This window comes from Dysidea avara, chromosome 8 (assembly GCF_963678975.1).
Source record: "Dysidea avara chromosome 8, odDysAvar1.4, whole genome shotgun sequence".
Classification (NCBI taxonomy): domain Eukaryota; kingdom Metazoa; phylum Porifera; class Demospongiae; order Dictyoceratida; family Dysideidae; genus Dysidea; species Dysidea avara.
Window position 1 is genome coordinate 16,559,668 of NC_089279.1, and position 21,167 is coordinate 16,580,834.

Genomic DNA, 21,167 nt, shown 5'->3' on the forward strand with positions numbered 1-21,167 from the left:
TTGTTAGCACTTGCTATCTGGTATGTTAGAATTATACTGGTAGCTACATCACTATCAACATCCCATGGGTGGGTTAAATGGTACCCCAGAATGTAGCCAGTTGGGGGTATTATGTTTGCCCCCCAAAGAGAACCATCATTACGCACAATTGTGTGGCACAAATTACCAGTGTGCCACCTGACTAGAAAATCTAATATAATTTTGATGATACTAATAGTTTCTCTTAGCAACAGAGCATATTGCAAGCCATCAACACCTAAATGAGCTTGTTGCCTTTCATTGTTACAGTTACCCATACATACCACTGCATGAATATAAGAAGGGACCTTTTTGTCATGACAGACCAAAACAATTGTTGCACACTGTAATATGTACAGTTATATACGTATACAACTCTTCCAACAAAACAGACACATTGAATATATACAGTATTAAAATTACTATTAAAATAATAATTAAGGATTTGTGCTATTACTGTCTTCTTGATTTAGCAGAACCATATTCCAGTTCTAGTCTCTTGCGTTTCTTCTGGTTTTCAACAGTTGTTGAAGTAGTTAGTTTGTGACTACGTCCTCTCTGCCACTTCTCAAATTCCTCAACACCTTTCTGGCCAGCATAGAACAATTTGCGTTCTGTTTCATCCAGTTTAACTACAGCAGCAGATATTTCCTCCTTGTACGCGTTCATTGATGAGTCCATTATTCTTCTAAAACGACTCAAAAACGTCTACACAAATAAATAAGGATTAATAACTAAAAGACAACTAAAGTCTAAACCATATTATATTTGAAGCAATGTTTTGTTTTGTGTTACAGCAAGCAAATTTCGCTTTTCCCATCTAAACTGCTATATACTATCAGTGAAAAGTTGATCACTAATACACACACACACGTATATATAATTATTTAGTAAGTGTCAGGTTGATTACCTGTACTTGCACAAACTCAATTTTTTGAAATTACCGTAGCTGATATGTTCTAGTTGATCCTACCATGAGTAGGATATGGGTTAGTCGGTCGTAAAGGATGGGTGCAGTCCTTCTGGTGTGCACTGCCCTGTCAAAAGGGAGTTGGGTTACTATTCCCACACCGGAACATGGACGTGGTGCTTTCGTTATCCCACACTCTGAAGTATTCGACTTCATAAACAATGAGGCTAGATAAACAAGTTGTGTATAGTTTCTGTGCTTGTAGTTTTAGGATATAACGTGGCTTCATATTACCTTTGATCCAACTGAATAAAAGATCATGTTGCCTTTTTACATTTAAGATTCTCACCTACTAGGGTTTAAGTTTTCATTCCCAGCCGAGGTTTAACTATCATATACTCCTAGATTTTATGTAGTTTTATGGATGGCTTCAGTGTGAATAGAATATACAGTAGCCCAGGGACATATCCAGGATTTGGCAAGGGGGTGCACCACGGGTAATAGGTACTTGGGACTGGAGCAGCAGATCACGTAGACATTATACACAACTTATTGGTAGAGAGTGGTTTTCATGTACAAATATCTAAATAAGGCCACATTAACTTAATTAATTTCCCATCCTCCTGTACTCAAAATAGCAGTGCGGGAGGGCAGAATTTTATTTTATTTTTTACTAACTAGATAAGGGACCATCCATAATTTCAGTCTTTATGCAAGCGTACAAAGAGTACTCTTTTTTTCTAACCCCTCCCTCCTTCACAAAGCATACTGTATAAATGTTGATACTATGTACAGTATATACACGATGATTATTCATCATTTTATAAGCGTACATGTGATTTAACCCCTCCCCCCTAGCGTACTCTTGCGTAAAGGCTGAAAATAATGGATGACCCCTAACTGAATTAGCCAGCTAAAATGACTCAAAATGCAATTTTCTTAGACTGCTCTAACAAGGTATCAACTATAAAAGGTGCTAATTGTCCTCCCTTAGCACTAGCTAGTGGTGCAAAATATCCTTGATGAGACTGGCAATGGGGCAGGGATGAGAAACTAATAATTAAGTTATTATTGCAGAAAAAGCTTTCTGTTAAGATACTCTAATAGAACATTCACTGCATTCAAAATTACTCAGTCTGTAACACAATTTGGGTATCCATGGCACCACCACTTTGTTACCAAATAAATCGCTTATAAACATGCCTGTGTATGATGCATTCACACTACGCATTTCATACAAAAAAAAACACCCTGTAAACAATTCATGGATAATTGTTTGTTTTTCTGATGGGAGGGGTGGACATGCTTTCTCTGTATCCAACACCTGTGGCCATAGTATGACTAACATTTAATCTTAGAACCAAATAGATGCTCTGAAATACATTGCGATGGACTGTATAAGATTAAGGTCACAAATAAGCATGGAGGTACCATACGGATGGTGAAGCATAGAGAAAACATACATACCTCTAGAAGAGATGTTGACAGTTGCTCTGTTTCAGGATGATCCAACTGTAGTAGTTTCATACCAGCAGAATAGTAGTATGGTCCCAGCTTGTACAGGTCTACAGCATTAGCATCAGCTTTGACAATCTCTCTATAACTCTCCTTGTATATTTTGGGTAGTTCCACGGATACGATGTGTCTTCTGCGGCCATTTAAAACTGCTGCGAGCCATACTGGCAACTCCATGCTAACACCAACTTCAATATGCTCCTTTTCACTGCCCTTGTTCAGAAATCCAAGACGGTAGACGGGAAGTTCAAATTTACATGGCACCTTGAGGTCACCAGCGATAATATCATCGATGTCGAAGTAGTCATCAGTTGGTCTGGAGCTTGCTGCCCTCCCGAAACTCAGTGAGTTGTCACTAGAGTGAAAGACTGACATATCTCACTACTCGAGCCCGTCACTACTAACCTGAGGGAAAGAATGTACATCTAACGTGTTACAGTACAACAACAACAACGTACCAAAGGATACAGTGACAGCGCAGCCAGCTGAGATCTCAGGAACACTTTCAATTTGAATTTGAAGCGCGCGAGTTGAAGTTCAAGACGCAATATTTTGTATTTCCTGTAGGCTGTACAAGAGTACGAAATCCCAATTACCTTGAAATATAATAAAATTACCACTGAGCGGAAATCTTGAGTGCCCGAGAGTGCCAGACCCCCGTATGGGGGAAAAGGACGAATTTTACAAGGAACTACCAGAGGCAGTTAAACAAGATGCAGGCTTGGAGGTAAGACTTCGATTAAAAAGTTTACGCACACACCTTTCGCTAACATACGTGGGCGTGTGTTATTTTATTTTATTTATTGCGCACCATAGCCACTTCCGGTAGGAACAACCAACCCCCAACTTATCAGTTCATTTATACATTCGTGTGTTGAGAAGAAGAAAGTTGACGAGGGAGTAGAGAGGCAGCTACAGACTCAAGTGATACTATTGGATCCTCCTCAACGACCTCACAAAGAAGAGAAGAAATCTTCATTGCTGATTCCACAAAGGTGTCGCAGGCTTAATGCTAAACAGAAACGACAACTGAAATTGTTTGAAATTCCCAAAGAAGAGCAAAAGTGTGTTATAGATTATGTGTTTGTCAGAATACATACAATGAACTACTCAAAAAGGACACCGTCATATCATTTAGACCCCTGAGATCAGAACACCTCTTGAGACTTTACATAATGTAGGTATCCAGGGTTCCACTGTATAGTCCAGATTTGCAGTGTAATGTTTTGTTAAGAGTTTCTTCTCATATCCGAGGCTGTTCTATATGTAGGTATAGTTTATATCTACCACTACATTCACTATGGGTCAACTATATGGAAGACCTACTTCAACTGAACGTAAACAAGTAAGACAACAGCAACAATAGTATACATTAGATCTTAATAGCTGGTACATACAGACCTACTACTAATACCAATAATCTAAATCAGAAAGTGCTCAAGGCTGATTTTCATGGTTGTGCTATGACAGGTGAGGCCGGTGTTGTCAGTGAAGTCATGTGTGCTTATTTATTGGGTGTGTCTTCTTTTGTGGTAGTGTGCAGGTCCAAATGTAAGTCATACGTGGGATTACATGGCATCATGATACAGGAGACACAGAACACCTTCAGACTGATTTGTAAAGATGATAAAATCAGAAGTGAGTTGACAACTAGTTGTGCAAGTATGTGTTTCAACATAGCCAGTGACTACTAAACTGTTGCCTCATGATCAGCAATCCACAAGAGCTACCATATCTATTTAGAACTTGGCTTAACATGAAGCAGCCTTAACTCTTTGTTTTCCTACAGTATAATGTTAAGGAGCTAGCAGGCTTCAATTGCATGACTGTTTGAAACTGCTGAAGAGCAATTTGAATTGGTTGTCGCATACAGTAGTGAAATATACATATCCCATGGTCACATTTTCTTCTAAAACAATCACTAAAGTTATCATTATCTTGTTCCTTTTAGCCATCCCAAAGGCTAACAGCTTGTTCTCATTCACCATCAAAGACGTGCTGTTTACATTAAGAGGTAGTCACTTGAAGTTTAGGCCAGGAGAAAGAAGTGCTCGCAAGTTTAAAGAGAAACCGTTGACAGCTAAAGACCTTGACTACAAGTAACTATACAATCTTGTTTATTAATATGAAAACCACAACTGTATTTATAAATGTAATTATAAATAAATACAATGAACATCATTAACAAATGAAAAAAACCTAAATAACATGAAAATAGTCATAGAAAATAACAGCAAATGACAAAGAAATGTATTGAACTACACTGTCAAAAGAAGTGTTTTTTCATGTTACTCACTACGGAAAAATGCAATGGCTACAAAGTAGATAACTATAGCCCAACCAAGTGCTACAAGGAACCCAGTGTATACAGGTTCATCACCCAATCCCAATCCTGCAAATATATGTATAAATTTTTTTAAAGACTATTATGTTTTATATATCACCTCTAGCTCCAATGGATGCTGCAGCTGAGGTAGGCCAGGTGGGGGGTAAGCCTTTGCTGATGTATCGGAGAAATACAGGCTGTCCATTAATAGGCCACAGGGCACCTTAAGGGAATAAGGTATAGTTCAGGGTTTTATGAAGCGGTCTGGATGAAGAACTTACCGCAAAGAAAGATGTTTATGCCTCCTATCATTTGTGCCATATTCTGTGCTCCCAGTTCATCTGTGACTTGGCCAGACAATACCAGTCCTGAAGTAAAAACAGAGTTGCAACATGTGTATGCATGCGTGTGTGTGTCTGTCTCCAATGTGCAGTTTGTGCGTGTGTGTGTGTGTGTGTACACAAGGTACCACTCACCTATTCCAGATGCTACACAGAAAAGAAAACAATTACTGTAAACATTTACACTAACAAAATGAACACTTACATAACATACTACAAATCCACACAATGAGGCCATATAAGAAAATGTTCCCTTCCATCTCAATCTAATGACGATAAACAATGTACAATCAATACTAGCAGAATAGTGAAGCGTGCATGTATGTGTTTGAGCGCGTGTGTGTGTGTATGTGTATGTGTGTGTGTGTGTAGTGTTCCTGACAGTCTTACCCCAAATGCTGCAAACACCACCAACATCAATACAACAACTTGTAGCACCAAAATGATGGAAGCATGAAGGGAGAATGCAAACACAAAATCAGTCACAGAAGCCCCTAAAAAGCATCACGTCAATATTAATGAAATAAAAGTTGTACACATACCGGCCGAGTAGGCTCTCTCAAAAAGACCTTCCTTTCTTTCCACAACAAATGCCATTGCAGTCATAGCAATGGAATTAAAGAATACAATCCTAAGTGAATATAACAGAATAATACAAGCCATTTACATTACTTATGAAGCAACATTCAGTGTGGTCAGCATATTAAGAACTAACGCAGTCAATGAAGATGATCCAATGAAGTCACTATATTCCCATGAAGTGGAACCAAATACTTCTCTAGTAAGCTACAGTGTTGTAAATTTTAATACAATCAAACCACAATAAGTACAATTAACTTACCAGTACTGGAGGGCGGGCTACTTGCTCATATGTAAGTTGAAATGTCTCTTGGAAAAAAAAGTCCAACATCCTCTATAGGAAGATGACAAACTTTATATACAACACAATGGAATCTCCACCCATGTATGATCCAACAACAAAGTAGATGGTCCAGCTACATCACTCTTGTACAATAGTCACTTACCCTCCCTTTGGCATTCAGGACAATTTCACCTTGCTGGAACAGTTGTACATCTACGAGAATAAAACAGTTACTAAAACAGATATCTGACATGTACTGGTTATAAGTTCTACATGTTCACCATATCAACTATGTAAAACCCTCTGTTCTATGGGTGAAATATTGCTTAACTTTACAGTGCTCAAGAGAAGGTTTCTTACTTGATCTGTCAAAATGACAGAACATACAACATGGTTGGCCAAAGGCACATAATAGTAACAGTTACATACACAATGTCTTTAAACGCTGATTTTGATAAGTCATAATGTATGTCAGACCATTTTTAATTTGGTCGGTCATTGTGGCTTTTGGGTCGGAAAATGACAGGCTGTTATTTCGAGGTCTGCTTTATTATGGAGGTAGTTGCTTTAGGCAAGTCACTTTGACAACAAGTAACAATGATCATGACAGGTGACAGATCACTTTGACAGGTGACCTTAGTAATAGATGACACTCATGATAGGACTAAGGTGTCTTTGAGGATTTAAAAAAAGCCATCAGTGACATCTGATTACTGAGGCTGTGCCATCAGTGATGGTTTTGAAGTAGCATATTACGAGTTTACTTTAGACAATATACCAGCATTGGTACCTGCCCTGCGTGCAGGGACCACATTATAATAACAACCAATGCCATTCATGCCCTGCAGCATGCATGGTGATATCACTTTTAATACCACCATCTTGCAAAGTATACCGAAATGATGGGAAGTATGCAGATACAGCGTACTCCTGAACTTGTAGAATTGCAGTAGCTAAGCTAAAACTACTGTAGTAATGTGTATGCTTATAACACACAGGTGTGAACAATGTGGATGGTTCTAGCAGTACCTGCCCTACAATGCAGAGGTTGCCATATCGCGTATTATATGTTGGGAACATAATGCAATGAAAACCATGCATTAAAATTCATGTAATCATGTTGCATGTATGAGTCACTTTTAAAGAGCATACAGATAATTTTAAACAGCAGAGCTGTGTGTAGCTACATAAGCAATAATAACTATAATATTGTACTGCTATGCATACCTATAATATTATGTCTACCACACAGGAGCAAACTATACTATGTGGTGTTAGTATAGTACCTGTCATGTAGGCCATACATATATGACATTTAACTTACTGACAACAAAAAGAAACTGGTGCAGTACAAACCCTACAGTGTAGACTGAGCTTTGTATGTTAACAATACTACACTCCCTAATGTTCCCTTTACTACACTATACAACCTATACCTATTGTCATCACCTCTAACCTAGTGTTGCACCGATAATCGGATCGGTTATCGGAAAAACCATATATCGGCTGTATTTTTGTATATCGGTATCGGATCGGCACCATGAGAGAAAAAGCAGTAGATTCAGATATATGTATTATTTTAAAAAATACATGCTCATGTATACCAAACTATGCATAGAGTAGCATTTTACTGCTTTGTAATGTTGTTATTACTGCTTAAAAGTGCTGCCAGCCATTGCTGTACCACTACCACCACTACAAACAAGCTAAATTAGTCTTCATAAACAAATTTGTGGTAAAACTCACTAAAGGATAGACATGCAGTATTATATCGGATCGGCTAAGTTTATTGGCTTGGAAATATTATCCAATATCGGTTATCGGAATATCGGCAAAATGTCATATCGGTGCAACACTACTCTAACCTCCATGATCCTTACATTTACACTAATAGCACACCATGTGATATTTTGAGTAAGCTACTACTGACTATTGTCACCTATTGTCATCACCTTTGTACAGTAAAATTAACTACTATTAATATTATCAACCAATACAGTGGAACCTGTTAATCAGGACACTTGAAAACGAGGACACCTGCATAATCTGGACACTTGGTAATGTTCCTAAAGTATCCCTTAGCATGTAAACAGAAAAATCAGGAAAGCTTGATAATCAGGACACTTTTGGCCAATCCCAAGGTGTCACAGGTTTCACTGTAGAGTGAGAAAAAATTGCATGAAATACCAAAAAGGCTGCCAAAATGAAAAAAAAAAGCATTGTACCTGCCCCACGTGCCCTACATGCAGGAATGCACATAACAGAAAAACTTTTACCAAAAATGAAAAAAAAAAGTAGTATATAGCAAAAAAGGTTGTTGAATAGAAAAAAAAGTTGCACTAATCGTGCTGTAAATGACGAAAGACAGCAGTTAGAAGCTTCATTTAAAAGTGAGGTAATTCTTAGATGATGAGTGCTTAGTTTGGCACAAAAAAAAAGCTTCAATACATGAGGCCACATGCCATAATCAGATTAAAGGCTCCTTTCAGGTATTAACCAGCCACCATGATGGTTTATCCCACTCAAGTATCAGGGACTCCAGAACGTTTAGAATTAAAGACCAGTTCATTTAATGTGGAAGTATTTTAACTGCTGTGGTATTTGCTATTGCGCAGTAACGGATGCTGTGGTTAGCCATGAAAATGTACAGAAACCATTGGGAAACGGACAACCACGGGAACTAAATCCTTTGTTACAAAGAAAGTAAAGAAGGTATCTGTGTTTTGAAGACAGCATGGAAAACTACATTAATTTCTACACCTGATGGTGGTTGGATGGTGGTTGTCTGCTGCTTCTAGGTGTAGTGATTGGAAAGTTACGAGCTGCTGAAGTTGAAAGCGACTCGCGAAAAAGTTGTCTAGTGACGAAGCATACAAGCAGGTGCTTGTTTCTATGTTTATATGGAATAACAGGATCACCTGGATAGTGTTTGCTGACCCACTAAACATGGTGTTTGCTTGTTGGCCATGGAAAACTCCCCTACAAAGCTTTGCTATGCTAATCAGTTCTGAATGGTTTTCAAGTACAAACTCACTATTACCAACCATGAAAAGCGTTGTTCAGCAAAATCTTAAACTTTGCGGCTCTATAACTCGCTTATCCCTTTACCCTATTCACAGCAGACAATCACGAAGCAAAAGAGAAATTAATGTAGTTTTGATCTATGTACAGAGAATTGGAACATACCGTATACTTTGTAAGTAACGGAGATTTAAGGTGGCGCTGAAGTAATTATGTGAAGCCGTACAATGCCCATTTGTCACTATTAAAATTAGCCCACGTGCTTAATTAGCTATTTTACGGTGGTGGAGAACTCTGCTTGTGAACCATGTAGTCTACATTTAAAGGGTTCTTATGATAGTCTTTAATGTTGTAGCTTAGCATGCCAAGTTCCGTGAAATCACCCGCTTTAATTTCGTGGCTATTAAACTCTGAACTTACGAGCCGATTTTAAAAATAACTCACCCCAGAAACAACCTAGCGCTAAGCCGCCTTGGCTCTTATGGTTTCTCACCTTGTAGAACAACTCTATGGAATCCTTTTTAACGATAACAACGTGGAAACTGGTTAAAATGCAAACCCGCATTTTTCAACAAGTGATATCACGCCCGTCAACAGCGAATCGCGAAAAATCTTTCCATAGCCCTGTAAAGAAACGCTTCACCAGTGCCTCTGCCAAATTTTGAGAGTCTATGGTAAGTAAATATGGAGTTATTTCACGAATTGTGGGACAGTGTAACTGGCCAGGGCGCGCTCCGTAAAGCAGTAATCACGCGATGACAGCTGGTGTTGTTCGCTGTGAAGTTACCAGAGTTTTGACAAGGCGATGAAGTCAGTACGTGAATATCGTTACTTGTATCAGCAATAGTAGCCTGACAGTCTGATAAAGCTGGTTCTTTCAATATTTCGAAGCGCTTCGCTTTGTTCTATTAGTTTTCCGTGTTTTTTCGTGCATGACCACAAACGTGATGTCCCATTGGCCTTGTAAGGCTTCATTTGATTACTTCAGCGCCACCTTAACCATCGATTATCATCATTTTCCCAATGGCTTCAATACATTTTTATGGGCATCCACAGCATCCAGTTATTACATCATATACTAATTGCATTTTTAAGGTCCTTAAATGAACTGGTCTATTTTGGGTCCTGCTTCATCAAGTTTCTAGTAAGAGAGACCTCCACACATCAAAGTAAACTTAGTATGCCATTGTCCAAGTATACAGTAGTTTTAGCCTCACAGTACTAACATTTGCAGCAGTGATCGAATCACGTAATGACCACGTGGGGTGTGACCGTAAGCGTTGGCTTGATCATACTGAGTTTGCATCATGCTAACCACTATGCACGATGCTACACTTTCATGCCCCATGCCACACAATTCGCACAGAGAAGTAAACATCAGTAGCTGTATTTAGAAACTTTGCTGCAAGCTCAAAGAAAACTTATGCACAGCCCTTTGATTCCTCCACATGCATTTACAGTTAAGAATACTCACTTGTATTGTCAACAGCTAACTGAATGGTACTTTGTCGTATAGTCTCAAAATCTGGGTAACCTGCACCATTGAGCATGGCTTCACAACGTTCATAATACCTTTAAAAATCAAATAAAACATTTATACCATATGATGATACCACGAATACCTGTAGTACAAGGAATCTGAAAATGTGGTGTTGATGTATAAGCCAAAATAAGCTTCCCCATCATCAATTTTGTCTATTGCTTCTCCAAAAGTTGTTGCTCTTTCCTGCACGATTACAACAAAACTAACCAACACGTTACAGAACTAAATTATCACTTACTGCATCAAACGTGTTAGCTGTGTCTAGCGATTCTGTAAATATCTCAGCGTAAGTGCGATTAAGAACCGGGAGAGTTGCTATAAAACAACAAGGCACATTAATAAATCACCACGTTAATAGGGGCGTGTGTGTGTGCGTGTGTGTGTGCGTGTGTGGGTCAAGATGGGCAAAACAGTGGTCAAATCAAATGAAGGTCACAATGCTTTAACCAATCAAAATCTGGAGTGTACAAAAACAGTAACAATCAGCTGCTAATTTGAAGAAGTTGATTAGTACAAAAAGTGTTGCTTAACCCTCTTTGCCCAGTATAAAGACTACCTACAGTTTAGAAAAAAATCTTCAGCACTTGTGTTGTAAAGCCTTAATAAATAAATAAATAAAAATAAATGGTATGCATGGGCAGCATGGGGCTCTCTATATAAGGCTTTAAATACAAAGCTAATACGGGAGTCCAGAAAACACGGAATACGGAATAACGAAACAGCGGAATAAGCGAAAATTACATTCTTAACATTTTACTACTATATATACAGTCTATAGCATTTATACAATACTCACCTCGTAGCAATTCCACAGAGAATCACTAAGGCAATCCTCAGGGCGATCTTTAAATAGAACTAACAAAAACTAACCACTCTAGAATAATCTAACTAAGCTAAAATACTTTCTAATGCACTTTACTACAAAATCGCTACAACACTATAAGTTCTTTTTGTTACAGCTGCTTATACCAGCCATCACACAACCAGTAACTGCCCGAATTTATTAGTGACAACACTCCAACCTAAGAAATCTTCTCTGAAATAATCTACTTTGGCTAACCTGTTAGTTATCCATCGCCAAACAAGCTTAATTTAAATTCAAAAGGTTATGTGCTGTATTTACAGTAGCTGACATCACTTTGTGCAGCTTGATTCTAATAAATTCGGACAGTTACTCGGTGTGTGACAGCTGGTATAAGCAGCTGTAGCAGAAAGAACTTATAGTGTTGTAGTGATTTTGTAGTAAAGTGTATTAGAAAGTATTTTAGCTTAGTTAGATTATTCTAGAATGGTTAGTTTTGTGCTCATTCTATTTAAAAATCGCCCTGAGGATTGCCTTAGTAGATTCTCTGTGGAATTGTTATGAGGTGAGTATTGTATAAATGCTATAGGCTGTATATATAGTAGTAAAATGTAAGAATGTAATTTTTGCCAATTCCGTTATTCCGCTGTTCCGTTATTCCATGTTTTCTGGACTCCCAACTAAATAGTGCAAGTAATTATATTAACACAAACAAGCTACCTTTATCAGAGGAGTGGTAATACAACTTCACATTTTTGACATCTCTTCCAATGAAGAAAATGAAACCAACAGCAATACAAGTGGGAATTGTCAATAAGAACAACAGAGATCTGTTGACATAAACATAAAATAATGTACACATACAGGTCATAATTACACAGATAACAATCGACAGAATTTTAAAATGGGTCACCATGCAAAAGAAGTCTTGATGCATTGACTTATTCACCAACTAAACCTGTCAGTCACTTACCCAGGACTACGCATTGTTTTGATAGTTGTTTTCAAAGCGATAGCTATAATGATGGCAGCATGGAAGCCCCACAGAAAACGTGGGAAGAAATCTGTATAATCACCAAACGTGTATACACAACATATGCTGACTGGTATGGTTGCTTACTGTCACAAAAGGCCATCTTTTTGGTAACATCAACTCTTTCTTTGTCATCATCACTGGTTTGCTATGTATGATAAAATGGTAGGACTAACGTAAAAGCCTCTGATCTGTGTGTAAATGTATGCGTGCTTGCATGCACTCCTCATCTGTGAAACAGTGTTTGTGTAGTACATGTGTGTGCATGTATATACTATACAAATTGCATACAATTGATGCTTTAGTGTCCACAGTCCTGGCTGATGGGCTACAGGAAACACAACATTTATCAAAACACAGAACAAGCTCACTCTAATACTACACATACTTTGTAACACAAGGAGGTATATCAGGGTTCACAAAAGATACTTACTCAAGATAAGCTGCTTTCTCATCATCCTCAGCTTGTTTGTAGGCAAGCTTGACAAAAACTTCCTCCAGAGTCTACAAGGTTAACAATCAGTTGTATTTCAAGGTGTGATAAGTCAAACAAAAGAGAAAATGCAGTTACTTATTTCTTTGATTCAATTAAATTCCTAAATTTCTCTTGTACGATAAAACTTACCACAGCATTGTAAGCCCTGATAAGATCCTCTGGTTTAGATTGGGTGAGTAGCTTGCCACCCCTCATTAGACCGACCTGTAAGTGTATAGCGTTATTATCAACAACAGTCTACACTGAATCCTCTATAACTAAAAAAATTGTGACAAATTAGTGATCTTGGGACTGTTGAGATGGTGTTATATAGAAATATAATACACATAGCATACAGTATCAGATTTCTGAGGTGTTGGATTCAAGTTGTTTCACAGGATATTCCTCAAGCTGTTGATGAGTTACATGCGACTTTGTTGGACTTGTATGATCTCCTGGTACTACCCACATATTAACAACACTTGATGGTACTAACAGTGTTTGCTCTGCGAGCCTCATCAATGTAATGGGTTGTTATGATAACAGTGCACTGTTTGGCCACTGTTAGTTCTCCAATGTACTGCCAAACACTGCAATAAAAAATTGATATCATAAAATAATTAAACACACACACACATGCGCACACACACCTTTGACGAAGCAGAGAGTCCATTCCAACAGTAGGTTCATCCAAAATCATCATCGGTGGCTCTTGGATCAATGACACAGCAAAGGACACACGTCTCTGTTCTCCACCACTAGACAACAATACACTAATAAAAGCACACCGTTATACCTTCAACTAACCTCATCTCATTAATTCGCTTCTTCAGTGGTGGTAACTCTAACAAGTTCCTAAGAAAGTTAGCTCTCTCTCGGATCTGCTTGAACCCCATATGAAACATCACACCAAAAAAATACATTGTCTCCATAATTGAGAACTGTGGCACAAGGCCAATATCCTAAACAAGAACAATACTCCAAATAAAGAGCACCACAATTATATTGACAGCTAACAGTAGAATATAGGAGGGGATAGGTTGCTAAGTAAAGGGGACAATTTGCCTTGACTCAACCAAAAGTGACAGGAGGATAATACTGTCATAGCTTGCTAATCTCACACACATGATAGCAGGATAAGTTTAAAATCAATTTCCCTTATGAATATTTTTGAGTGCAACTTGTATGCAGTTTGCAACTACAAGTGTGCAGCACTATAAGATGTTTACAAAACAACATCAGGGTCTTGCACATTAGCTTCAATACAGTTTAGTAGCAACAAAGCAGCAGGTCATGTCACTCAGCTGGACCTCCTAGAAAGTCATACACTTTCAGACTATTTAATAGTCCTGGTGAACCAATGTGCTATCCATACTGAAACTGTACTACTCTCTTAGTACAGCATATCTAGTACAACAGGGAGACACACATCACACATACCTGAGGCATATAGCCCAAGTCTCTTCCAGGTATGTGATTTCCTCCTCTGGAGCCGGGGTACTTGCCCAAGACGGTGATGACACCAGAATTCTGACGAAGGAATCCAAGACAGCAACGCAGCAGTGTAGTCTTGCCACAACCACTAGCTCCCAGTAATGCATAGCTGAATAAGTTGAAACAAAGACATGTAATAATGCATATACATGCTGCAAGAAAAAGGGATTTTCTCTTACATGTATTGGTACAACTAGATTTACTGTATAGTCCCAAGTACATGGAGAATTTACAACTTTATATTTACAACTTAAATAAGTTGTTTATATATTATGCAATGCACTAAATAAATCATCAATTTAATAATTTAGTTACATTGTGGCCACAAAGTCGATACATTACAGTGTATGACCATACAAGGAAAGTATGCTTATTATGTACATTACAAGGGAAAGAGTGATAAAATGTAAAGCAGGTAGGGATATTAAAGCTTTCACTTTCATCAACGTAGCCTTCCAAGATCACTGAAGAGGGCTGCTACTAAACTATAAATTGACTTGATCATGTAGTGATTATTGGTTTAGATCATGCTTCAATCTTGTGAGACCGGCGTTTTCAAAACCGGGTAAGCACTATCATGCAATAAATGATGGTATGATTACATTGCACTTACTCAAAGTGGCAGTCTAGCACTAACCCACGAATAGATGTAGGCCAACAATATGTTAGCTGAGTAACATGAAACTTTTCTTAGTGGTATGTTTCAATTATAACAGTCACCATGATATTCAAGCTGCTATGCTGTGTTATACAACAATGGGGCAATGTCTTTACTTGCAATGTTTATGACACATTAAGCAACCCACGCTAACATGTTCCTTCCACACACCAGGTTAGTGAAATGGTAGAAATAATTCTATGGATTTCTTTTATCCATAGGCTAACAAAAACAGCTGCACCACTCTTCATAGGGAAGTCAAGACCACCATCACTTGCCATGACAAAAGAGATCAGATGATAATTTTTGAGGGAGTCCACACAGACAAATCACACCATGTTGACCTCTTAGTTACACGGAGCTGTCCCTGCACTTGGTAGCATTTACAAGTGGAATACACCATTGTTGTGCTGTAGGAAAGGTTGATGGCCTGTGTGTAGTGTCTGTGTACAAGTCAGCACAAGCTGGGCTCTTGATTTCAACCAGCCCATGGGGATTGGCTTCACAGCTGCCATTGATCTGTGTAATGATCCTGAATGTATCTCAACTGAAAAACTTACTTCCATCCATTTTGTATCAAAAATAATAGCGAATTCGCACACAAAATGGGTTACTTGGACATGAAATGTTAGCTGTCTTGCGAGTTCCTTGGCTTCGGAAACAAGATCTGCAATTGCTTCTACACCACGGGGACAGTTTGGTGGTTACCTTGCAACAGTTAATTTAGGTTCAAACAATTAACCAAATATTCAGATTAATACCCATTTGCATTGTAGTCAAATAATAAAATAAACAGGTGATTATTTGCACATGATCATTTATGCAGTGGAATGTGAGTTAGTTGTCAATGATTAACATAGCAGAAGTACACAATACAAATGAAAAGGACACTGGTGATACAAGTACAGAAATAGTACAAGGCACCCACTGATTGGTGAAGACGTACCATGGGACATGGTGGATCACCATAAGCACAAGAAGCTCACAGATTCATGTCTTACTCCAGGTATTTCTGCTTTGTTATATACACTATCCCTTCAGAAAGGGCACTAGCATTATTTGTCAGTAACCAAACCACAAACCATTTGTAGTTATTTTGTGGTTATTTATAGACTTCTTGGTCAGACACCTTAATTATTGGATTGTACCTCATAGCAATTATAACAAGATTATAATGATTATGTAACAGCTAAGCGAAAGACGAATTTCATTCCTCAGATTACAACAAAGGATCATCAACACTACTATTTATTTTTCCTGGGCTCAATAAGTGATGCTCTTCGTATGTGTCTACAACAGACCATAGCGCCTTTGATGTTCAAGGTGGTTATTGCATCCGCTACTCTGCATGATTGATGCATTCCACTTCCTCAACATCACGACCATATAATGAAGCACTTGTGTTCAGAGTTGGTGACTGCTTATTTTCAAATGGCAGAAACTGAGCAACAGGCTCCAATACACAACAGCTTCTCAGTGGGTGCACCAAAGATGCTCTCTTGCTCCAGCCACTACCAGTGAAAGCAGGGTGTGTAATTATTGAGCACATTCCCTAGGATGCTTATAAACACAGCAGTTCTCATTCACAAAGTTATGGTGTATACAAGCTAGAGTGCATAATAATTATATTTATGCACTCTTGATATGTTAGATCCTACATATTTCCATAGGCTATCAAAGGGTTACTAAAGCAAAAAAAACCATAAAATGCATGTTTACATGGTCAGAAAGGGTAAGCAGCTGTCTACCTACATTAGCATACTGCCTATATAATCAACATGATGTTCTAAGCAGATCATACCAGTAGATAATGCACAGAAATGTCCATGTTGATCCATATATAGCCAGTTACGTATTTCAATTTAGTTTCAAGTCATACAGACTTGAAATACAGTAAGAACTTGTACTGCAGTCAGTTACAAGTCTGGGCTAGTGAATGTATGCTGGTGTGCTGGTGAGAACATCCTGCAAAAAGGGCTGTAAATCAACAGTACAGTGGTGGGAACAAGTCACAGTTGTTTACTGGCTGTATTCTTCCCTATACAGCAGCACGTAGCAGTAGAGAAGTGATTACGATGGGGCCACTACTACAAAATTTTAAGCCACAAGGATATTGGCCTTGATGAGCAAATCACTAAGTCTAACATGGAATCATTATTGTGCTGTGATACTAACCCAGCTTCGTAAACAAACCAAACCAAACCAGTAGCCTGAGAAGTGCTAAAAAGAAGGTGAGCTGAACTCTTCAGTAATCTTGGAACAGTACAATATTGAAAATGAGAGTTAGGTTAGATTTTTGCATGTTATCACAGTACCTCCAGTTCATGGTCTTACATTACAATGTGACATAACTGGGCTTTGAAAGTTTTATATTACTTGGATTATTAAAAGGTGTTTTTGTGCATTGCATGATACAAACTACTTGTTTGTTCAATAAAATGACAAGTGGATTTTCTAAACTGTAATGTTTTTTACGTATAGCAGCCATACATGCAAAATGTTGCATACTTTTAATTTAAAAATCTTATAATAAACAATTTGCCAGTCAATGGTGAAGGAGGCCATATGCAATACAAACACTTTTAAACACAACCAACATGGCTACTGCAACAACAAATCACAAAACAGCAGACACTGTTCTTCAACAAGTAACCATTACATTTTGTACACAATAACAGAGTGACAATCCCCAGCCATTGAAGTGGCAGTGCAGCACTAGTGACACTGTTCAACTTTGATGATCAGACAATGTATGGAAGCACACAGAACTGAGGTTGTGAGTACTGTATGCATTTATGGCAGAGTAATTAACTAGTAAGAAAACATGGTTAACTAAAAACTGCTACAAAGCAAGAAGAATGGAAAATAAATATCTTGGTACTGCGAGTGTAGTTTGTTATTGCAGGCTCGGTCAGATTTAGCATTACTGCTCCTTAAGGATTTCCATTATTTCAAACTAATGCAATCCATTAGCATCCATTAGCTAACTTACTTATGTGCCAGTGGTAGTGAAACGAATGCACGTCGACTGTCAAGCAGTACAATATGTACAGTACATTACATTTACAACACTATCTACACAAATGTCTTCAAAGACACATACTTTATCTTATGCATAACACAAAACACTCACATTGAGTGATAAGGTACATCCATGTTGATGCCCTTCAACACCTTTTGAGCCTTCCTCCCTCGTCCATATTGCTTGTAGACGTTGGTCACTTGGATGGCCAACTCGTTCTCTGAATAAGCTGACATGCTGGGGGAACAACACAAATAATATTATACAAGAGCAAATACAGTTCACAGAGAAAGGGTCACACATATACTGATTCCCACTTTTTCATAAAAGCTCAGTGTTATACAATGTGAACAACTTCACATAACATTTAACATAGATGAAATGCCTGTGACATGCTACTGTCATGTGGTCCAGACAAGCTAGTTCAGTGTACTTGACATGAGCATGCACCAGAAAAGCTTGTCCTGTGCCATTTTGGTGGTCCACATGTAAACACTGTTGATTTTAGATAGGTGCTTATGTTTCTAAATATGGGTGTAGCAGTATATTGTACAAGGATGCTAGCTCAGGGTAACAACACAAACAAAACAGCACCTGTCCTCATGATTTGACAGCTGCTAACCTTTACATATAGACATTCTTAGGGGTAGTGAAGTCACTTAACTTAATGTGCACATCAAAGGGATCCACTTATTGAATTGGTTACCAATAATACTGAGCGAAGGTCGACAAGCATCCATTACAGATCAAGATGTAGATTGTACCTACTGTACTCGCATCTAGTAGTGTCCATTAAGTACACTAATAATGCAAGTTCCACGCATTTCCATACTTGCTTGTGTTACCAGCCCAGTGAAATCATTGTAGTTAAATGGTGAAATCAGTGAAGTTAAATAACTTTGCTAGTGACCCACTAACCTGCTACACCACCACAAATTAGTGGTATAATTGGTCATCCATGATTAGATGCTAGCTGTGAGATAAGGAGGAATCTTCTCTGATTTACATAGCAGCCAGTGAATTAGCAAATATTGCCAATAAATACACACATTCTTGCAAATACCATATTGTGGGTGCATATGAATGTATTAACCTGATTAATAAGATAACAGAATTACTACAGTGGGCTAGTATTTAGGTAAAAGAACTACACACTAAAGAAATATAACTAGTTGGTGATGTAACATTAACAAACGTCCTTACCAAGTGCTACACAGCAAATGTCAGAAATGTCACAAGGTACCTGTGTAATAACCTATCACAGTGTTGACACTGCAGCTGGAAAAACATGTTGGACCATATCCCACCTAGCCAGCTGGCTCTGATACCAGCTCAGTGACCCATGTAGGTCTAGTTGATACTAAATACAGACACAAGTTGTATGGTGTTAATGTAACCATAAAGCCAAGGATGCACCAGTCTTGTTCCCAGCCCACATACTTAAAAGTTGGTGATATTTTTGGCCCAGTAAAATAGTGTTACAAAACTTCATTACTAACATGAATTTTCTGTGATGTTGCTTTGGAAATCTTGCTTGTGTTAATGAACACTGATTAACATTTATATACATGTACAAAACCTTCTATAACTGTATAGAGTTAAATGCTCACTTCCCGCGCAAGAAGTTTGACTGAGGTCACTTCGAGTGATCAAGCCGAAAATATGATGCAACTTGTGGTGCCTTGTGGTACATAACTGGATGCTTCTAGAAGTCACAGAAGTGCTAGCTTCTATATGATTCAGTCAGAGAATACTGAATACCACAAAGTGTCCACTCATTTAATAAACTGAAACATAAACCAGGTACCATCTCCAATAGGCAACACAAACATGTATATTAACAATAAACTGTGTTTTGTGGACCAGTCCCCCAGAAGAAACCACTCCTTTGATGGTTTTAACAGTTAGCTCCCACATATGGTTAAAGGCTATGAATATCCAACTGCATAACCAGGGTAACTTCCTTTGTTGTGGTTAAGCACCTCAATACAAGCAACATAACTACCATCTCTATCATAACACATCATATGAGGTCAATATACACCATTTAACAGCTACTGTAATAATATGAGTAATGGAAGATTAACTCTAGGAATTCCATTATTGTTGAATCAACTTAAGACTGACATCTACAGGACAAGTAGGGGTACAAGCAAGAAAACATACAAGTACTGTGACTGCATTAACCACAAACTGTAACCAAAAATGGATGATGAAATATGCTTCAATGAGATGTAAAGAGTTGTAATTTTTTGTTTTAAATTCAAATGTTCAATCAGGAGGAAAGGTGAAAATCAACTGTGTAAAGGTTGTTTATTGTTATGTGAACAGGCAATGTCAACAACATCCGGGAGAGAAGCAAACTGGAGGTACAATATCCTAAATCTGTCAAGAGGAATACCAACACAACCTAGCTCCCACTTCATCTTGAAAACCTCTGTGTAAACCTTTTTATTATAAACTCAAGTATGTTCAATCAACAGAGAAGGTGGAAAACAACAAGCAAAGGCTGTTTATTGCGTGTTGTTTGTTAGTAGGCAGTGTCAATAATATAAAATGCAGCCAAATAACATACAGGATAAACAGAATATTTGTAGGCCGGATAATACAATAAGCACCTATTGTGGTCTACGATCTGACACCCACAAAACAATAAAACTCATTGCAACCTACTCCATTACTACGCAAAAAGGCCTTAAAACAATAGCACATTTGTTACTGCCATCTAGACTATTGCTTGTGTAATAACAAAGCCAAGCCACGTGTCGATCAGTCTCGCCTGTTGCAGAACGGTCAACATGAAAAACGTGTTCCTGTAACACTATTCGTTTGAAGAAGCGCAACGCCCTGCATACATACGTACCGAACGCGTACGACGCCTAATACTGGGCAAAACTAGATACCAGGAAACGATACTTGTACGCCGCACATGTAACCAATGCGAGCAACTTACATGGATAACTGTCTGTGAAGAAGTCAGGGCAACACGTCAAGGCTTCTTGAGAAAGTAGCAAGACTTTTCAACCAGAACTTGTACAGCAAAACAGCAACAGTTGAACGTCCACCTGCGCCCTGCTTACCGATCCGTAATACGAGTCCTGTAAAACTCCGCTTTTTACTCTCAGAGCACGCAGGCGCTTTAAAACC

General features: G+C 38.2%; 3 protein-coding genes across 3 annotated transcripts; 1 reads left to right on the plus strand and 2 right to left on the minus strand.

Moving 5' to 3' along the window:
* Positions 1-327: 327 nt before the first annotated feature.
* Positions 328-3,052, minus strand: LOC136263875 (DNA replication complex GINS protein PSF3-like). The gene is made up of 3 exons (XM_066058498.1): positions 2,902-3,052; positions 2,396-2,848; positions 328-726 (listed from the first exon to the last, which is right to left on the minus strand). Exons 2-3 carry the CDS (start codon positions 2,816-2,818, stop codon positions 472-474), a joined length of 678 nt encoding a protein of 225 aa, XP_065914570.1. The 5' UTR covers positions 2,819-2,848; positions 2,902-3,052; the 3' UTR covers positions 328-471.
* Positions 3,010-4,658, plus strand: LOC136263873 (ribonuclease P protein subunit p29-like). The gene is made up of 6 exons (XM_066058497.1): positions 3,010-3,170; positions 3,260-3,507; positions 3,714-3,788; positions 3,843-3,913; positions 3,980-4,081; positions 4,395-4,658. The coding sequence occupies exons 1-6, from the start codon at positions 3,105-3,107 to the stop codon at positions 4,544-4,546; spliced, it is 714 nt and encodes a 237-aa protein (XP_065914569.1). The 5' UTR covers positions 3,010-3,104; the 3' UTR covers positions 4,547-4,658.
* LOC136263871 (ABC transporter G family member 20-like) lies at positions 4,544-21,140 on the minus strand. The gene is made up of 24 exons (XM_066058495.1): positions 20,974-21,140; positions 18,132-18,257; positions 14,287-14,449; positions 13,654-13,808; positions 13,497-13,604; positions 13,343-13,436; positions 12,997-13,071; positions 12,805-12,875; positions 12,663-12,699; positions 12,459-12,519; positions 12,312-12,402; positions 12,059-12,168; positions 10,775-10,851; positions 10,616-10,719; positions 10,468-10,565; positions 6,136-6,185; positions 5,952-6,023; positions 5,826-5,896; positions 5,653-5,741; positions 5,501-5,604; positions 5,316-5,376; positions 5,051-5,257; positions 4,888-4,992; positions 4,544-4,835 (listed from the first exon to the last, which is right to left on the minus strand). Exons 2-24 carry the CDS (start codon positions 18,254-18,256, stop codon positions 4,732-4,734), a joined length of 2,232 nt encoding a protein of 743 aa, XP_065914567.1. The 5' UTR covers position 18,257; positions 20,974-21,140; the 3' UTR covers positions 4,544-4,731.
* Between the last annotated feature and the right edge of the window lie 27 nt (positions 21,141-21,167).

What these genes read in the sequence shown, in the direction of transcription:
- LOC136263875 (XM_066058498.1), bottom strand. Translation starts at nt 2,818, where the DNA reads ATGTCAGTCTTTCACTCTAGTGACAACTCACTGAGTTTCGGGAGGGCA. An exon ending in TGTCAACATCTCTTCTAGAG is followed by an intron (nt 727 to 2,395) that starts GTATGTATGTTT and finishes TTATTTGTGTAG; the next exon opens with ACGTTTTTGAGTCGTTTTAG.
- LOC136263871 (XM_066058495.1), bottom strand. Translation starts at nt 18,256, where the DNA reads ATGTCAGCTTATTCAGAGAACGAGTTGGCCATCCAAGTGACCAACGTC. An exon ending in TGGTGTTTGCAGCATTTGGG is followed by an intron (nt 5,377 to 5,500) that starts GTAAGACTGTCA and finishes TATCGTCATTAG; the next exon opens with ATTGAGATGGAAGGGAACAT. An exon ending in GTGGATTTGTAGTATGTTAT is followed by an intron (nt 5,258 to 5,315) that starts GTAAGTGTTCAT and finishes TTTTCTGTGTAG; the next exon opens with CATCTGGAATAGGTGAGTGG.
- LOC136263873 (XM_066058497.1), top strand. Translation starts at nt 3,105, where the DNA reads ATGGGGGAAAAGGACGAATTTTACAAGGAACTACCAGAGGCAGTTAAA. An exon ending in CTTCAACTGAACGTAAACAA is followed by an intron (nt 3,789 to 3,842) that starts GTAAGACAACAG and finishes TGGTACATACAG; the next exon opens with ACCTACTACTAATACCAATA. An exon ending in TCATGGTTGTGCTATGACAG is followed by an intron (nt 3,914 to 3,979) that starts GTGAGGCCGGTG and finishes CTTTTGTGGTAG; the next exon opens with TGTGCAGGTCCAAATGTAAG.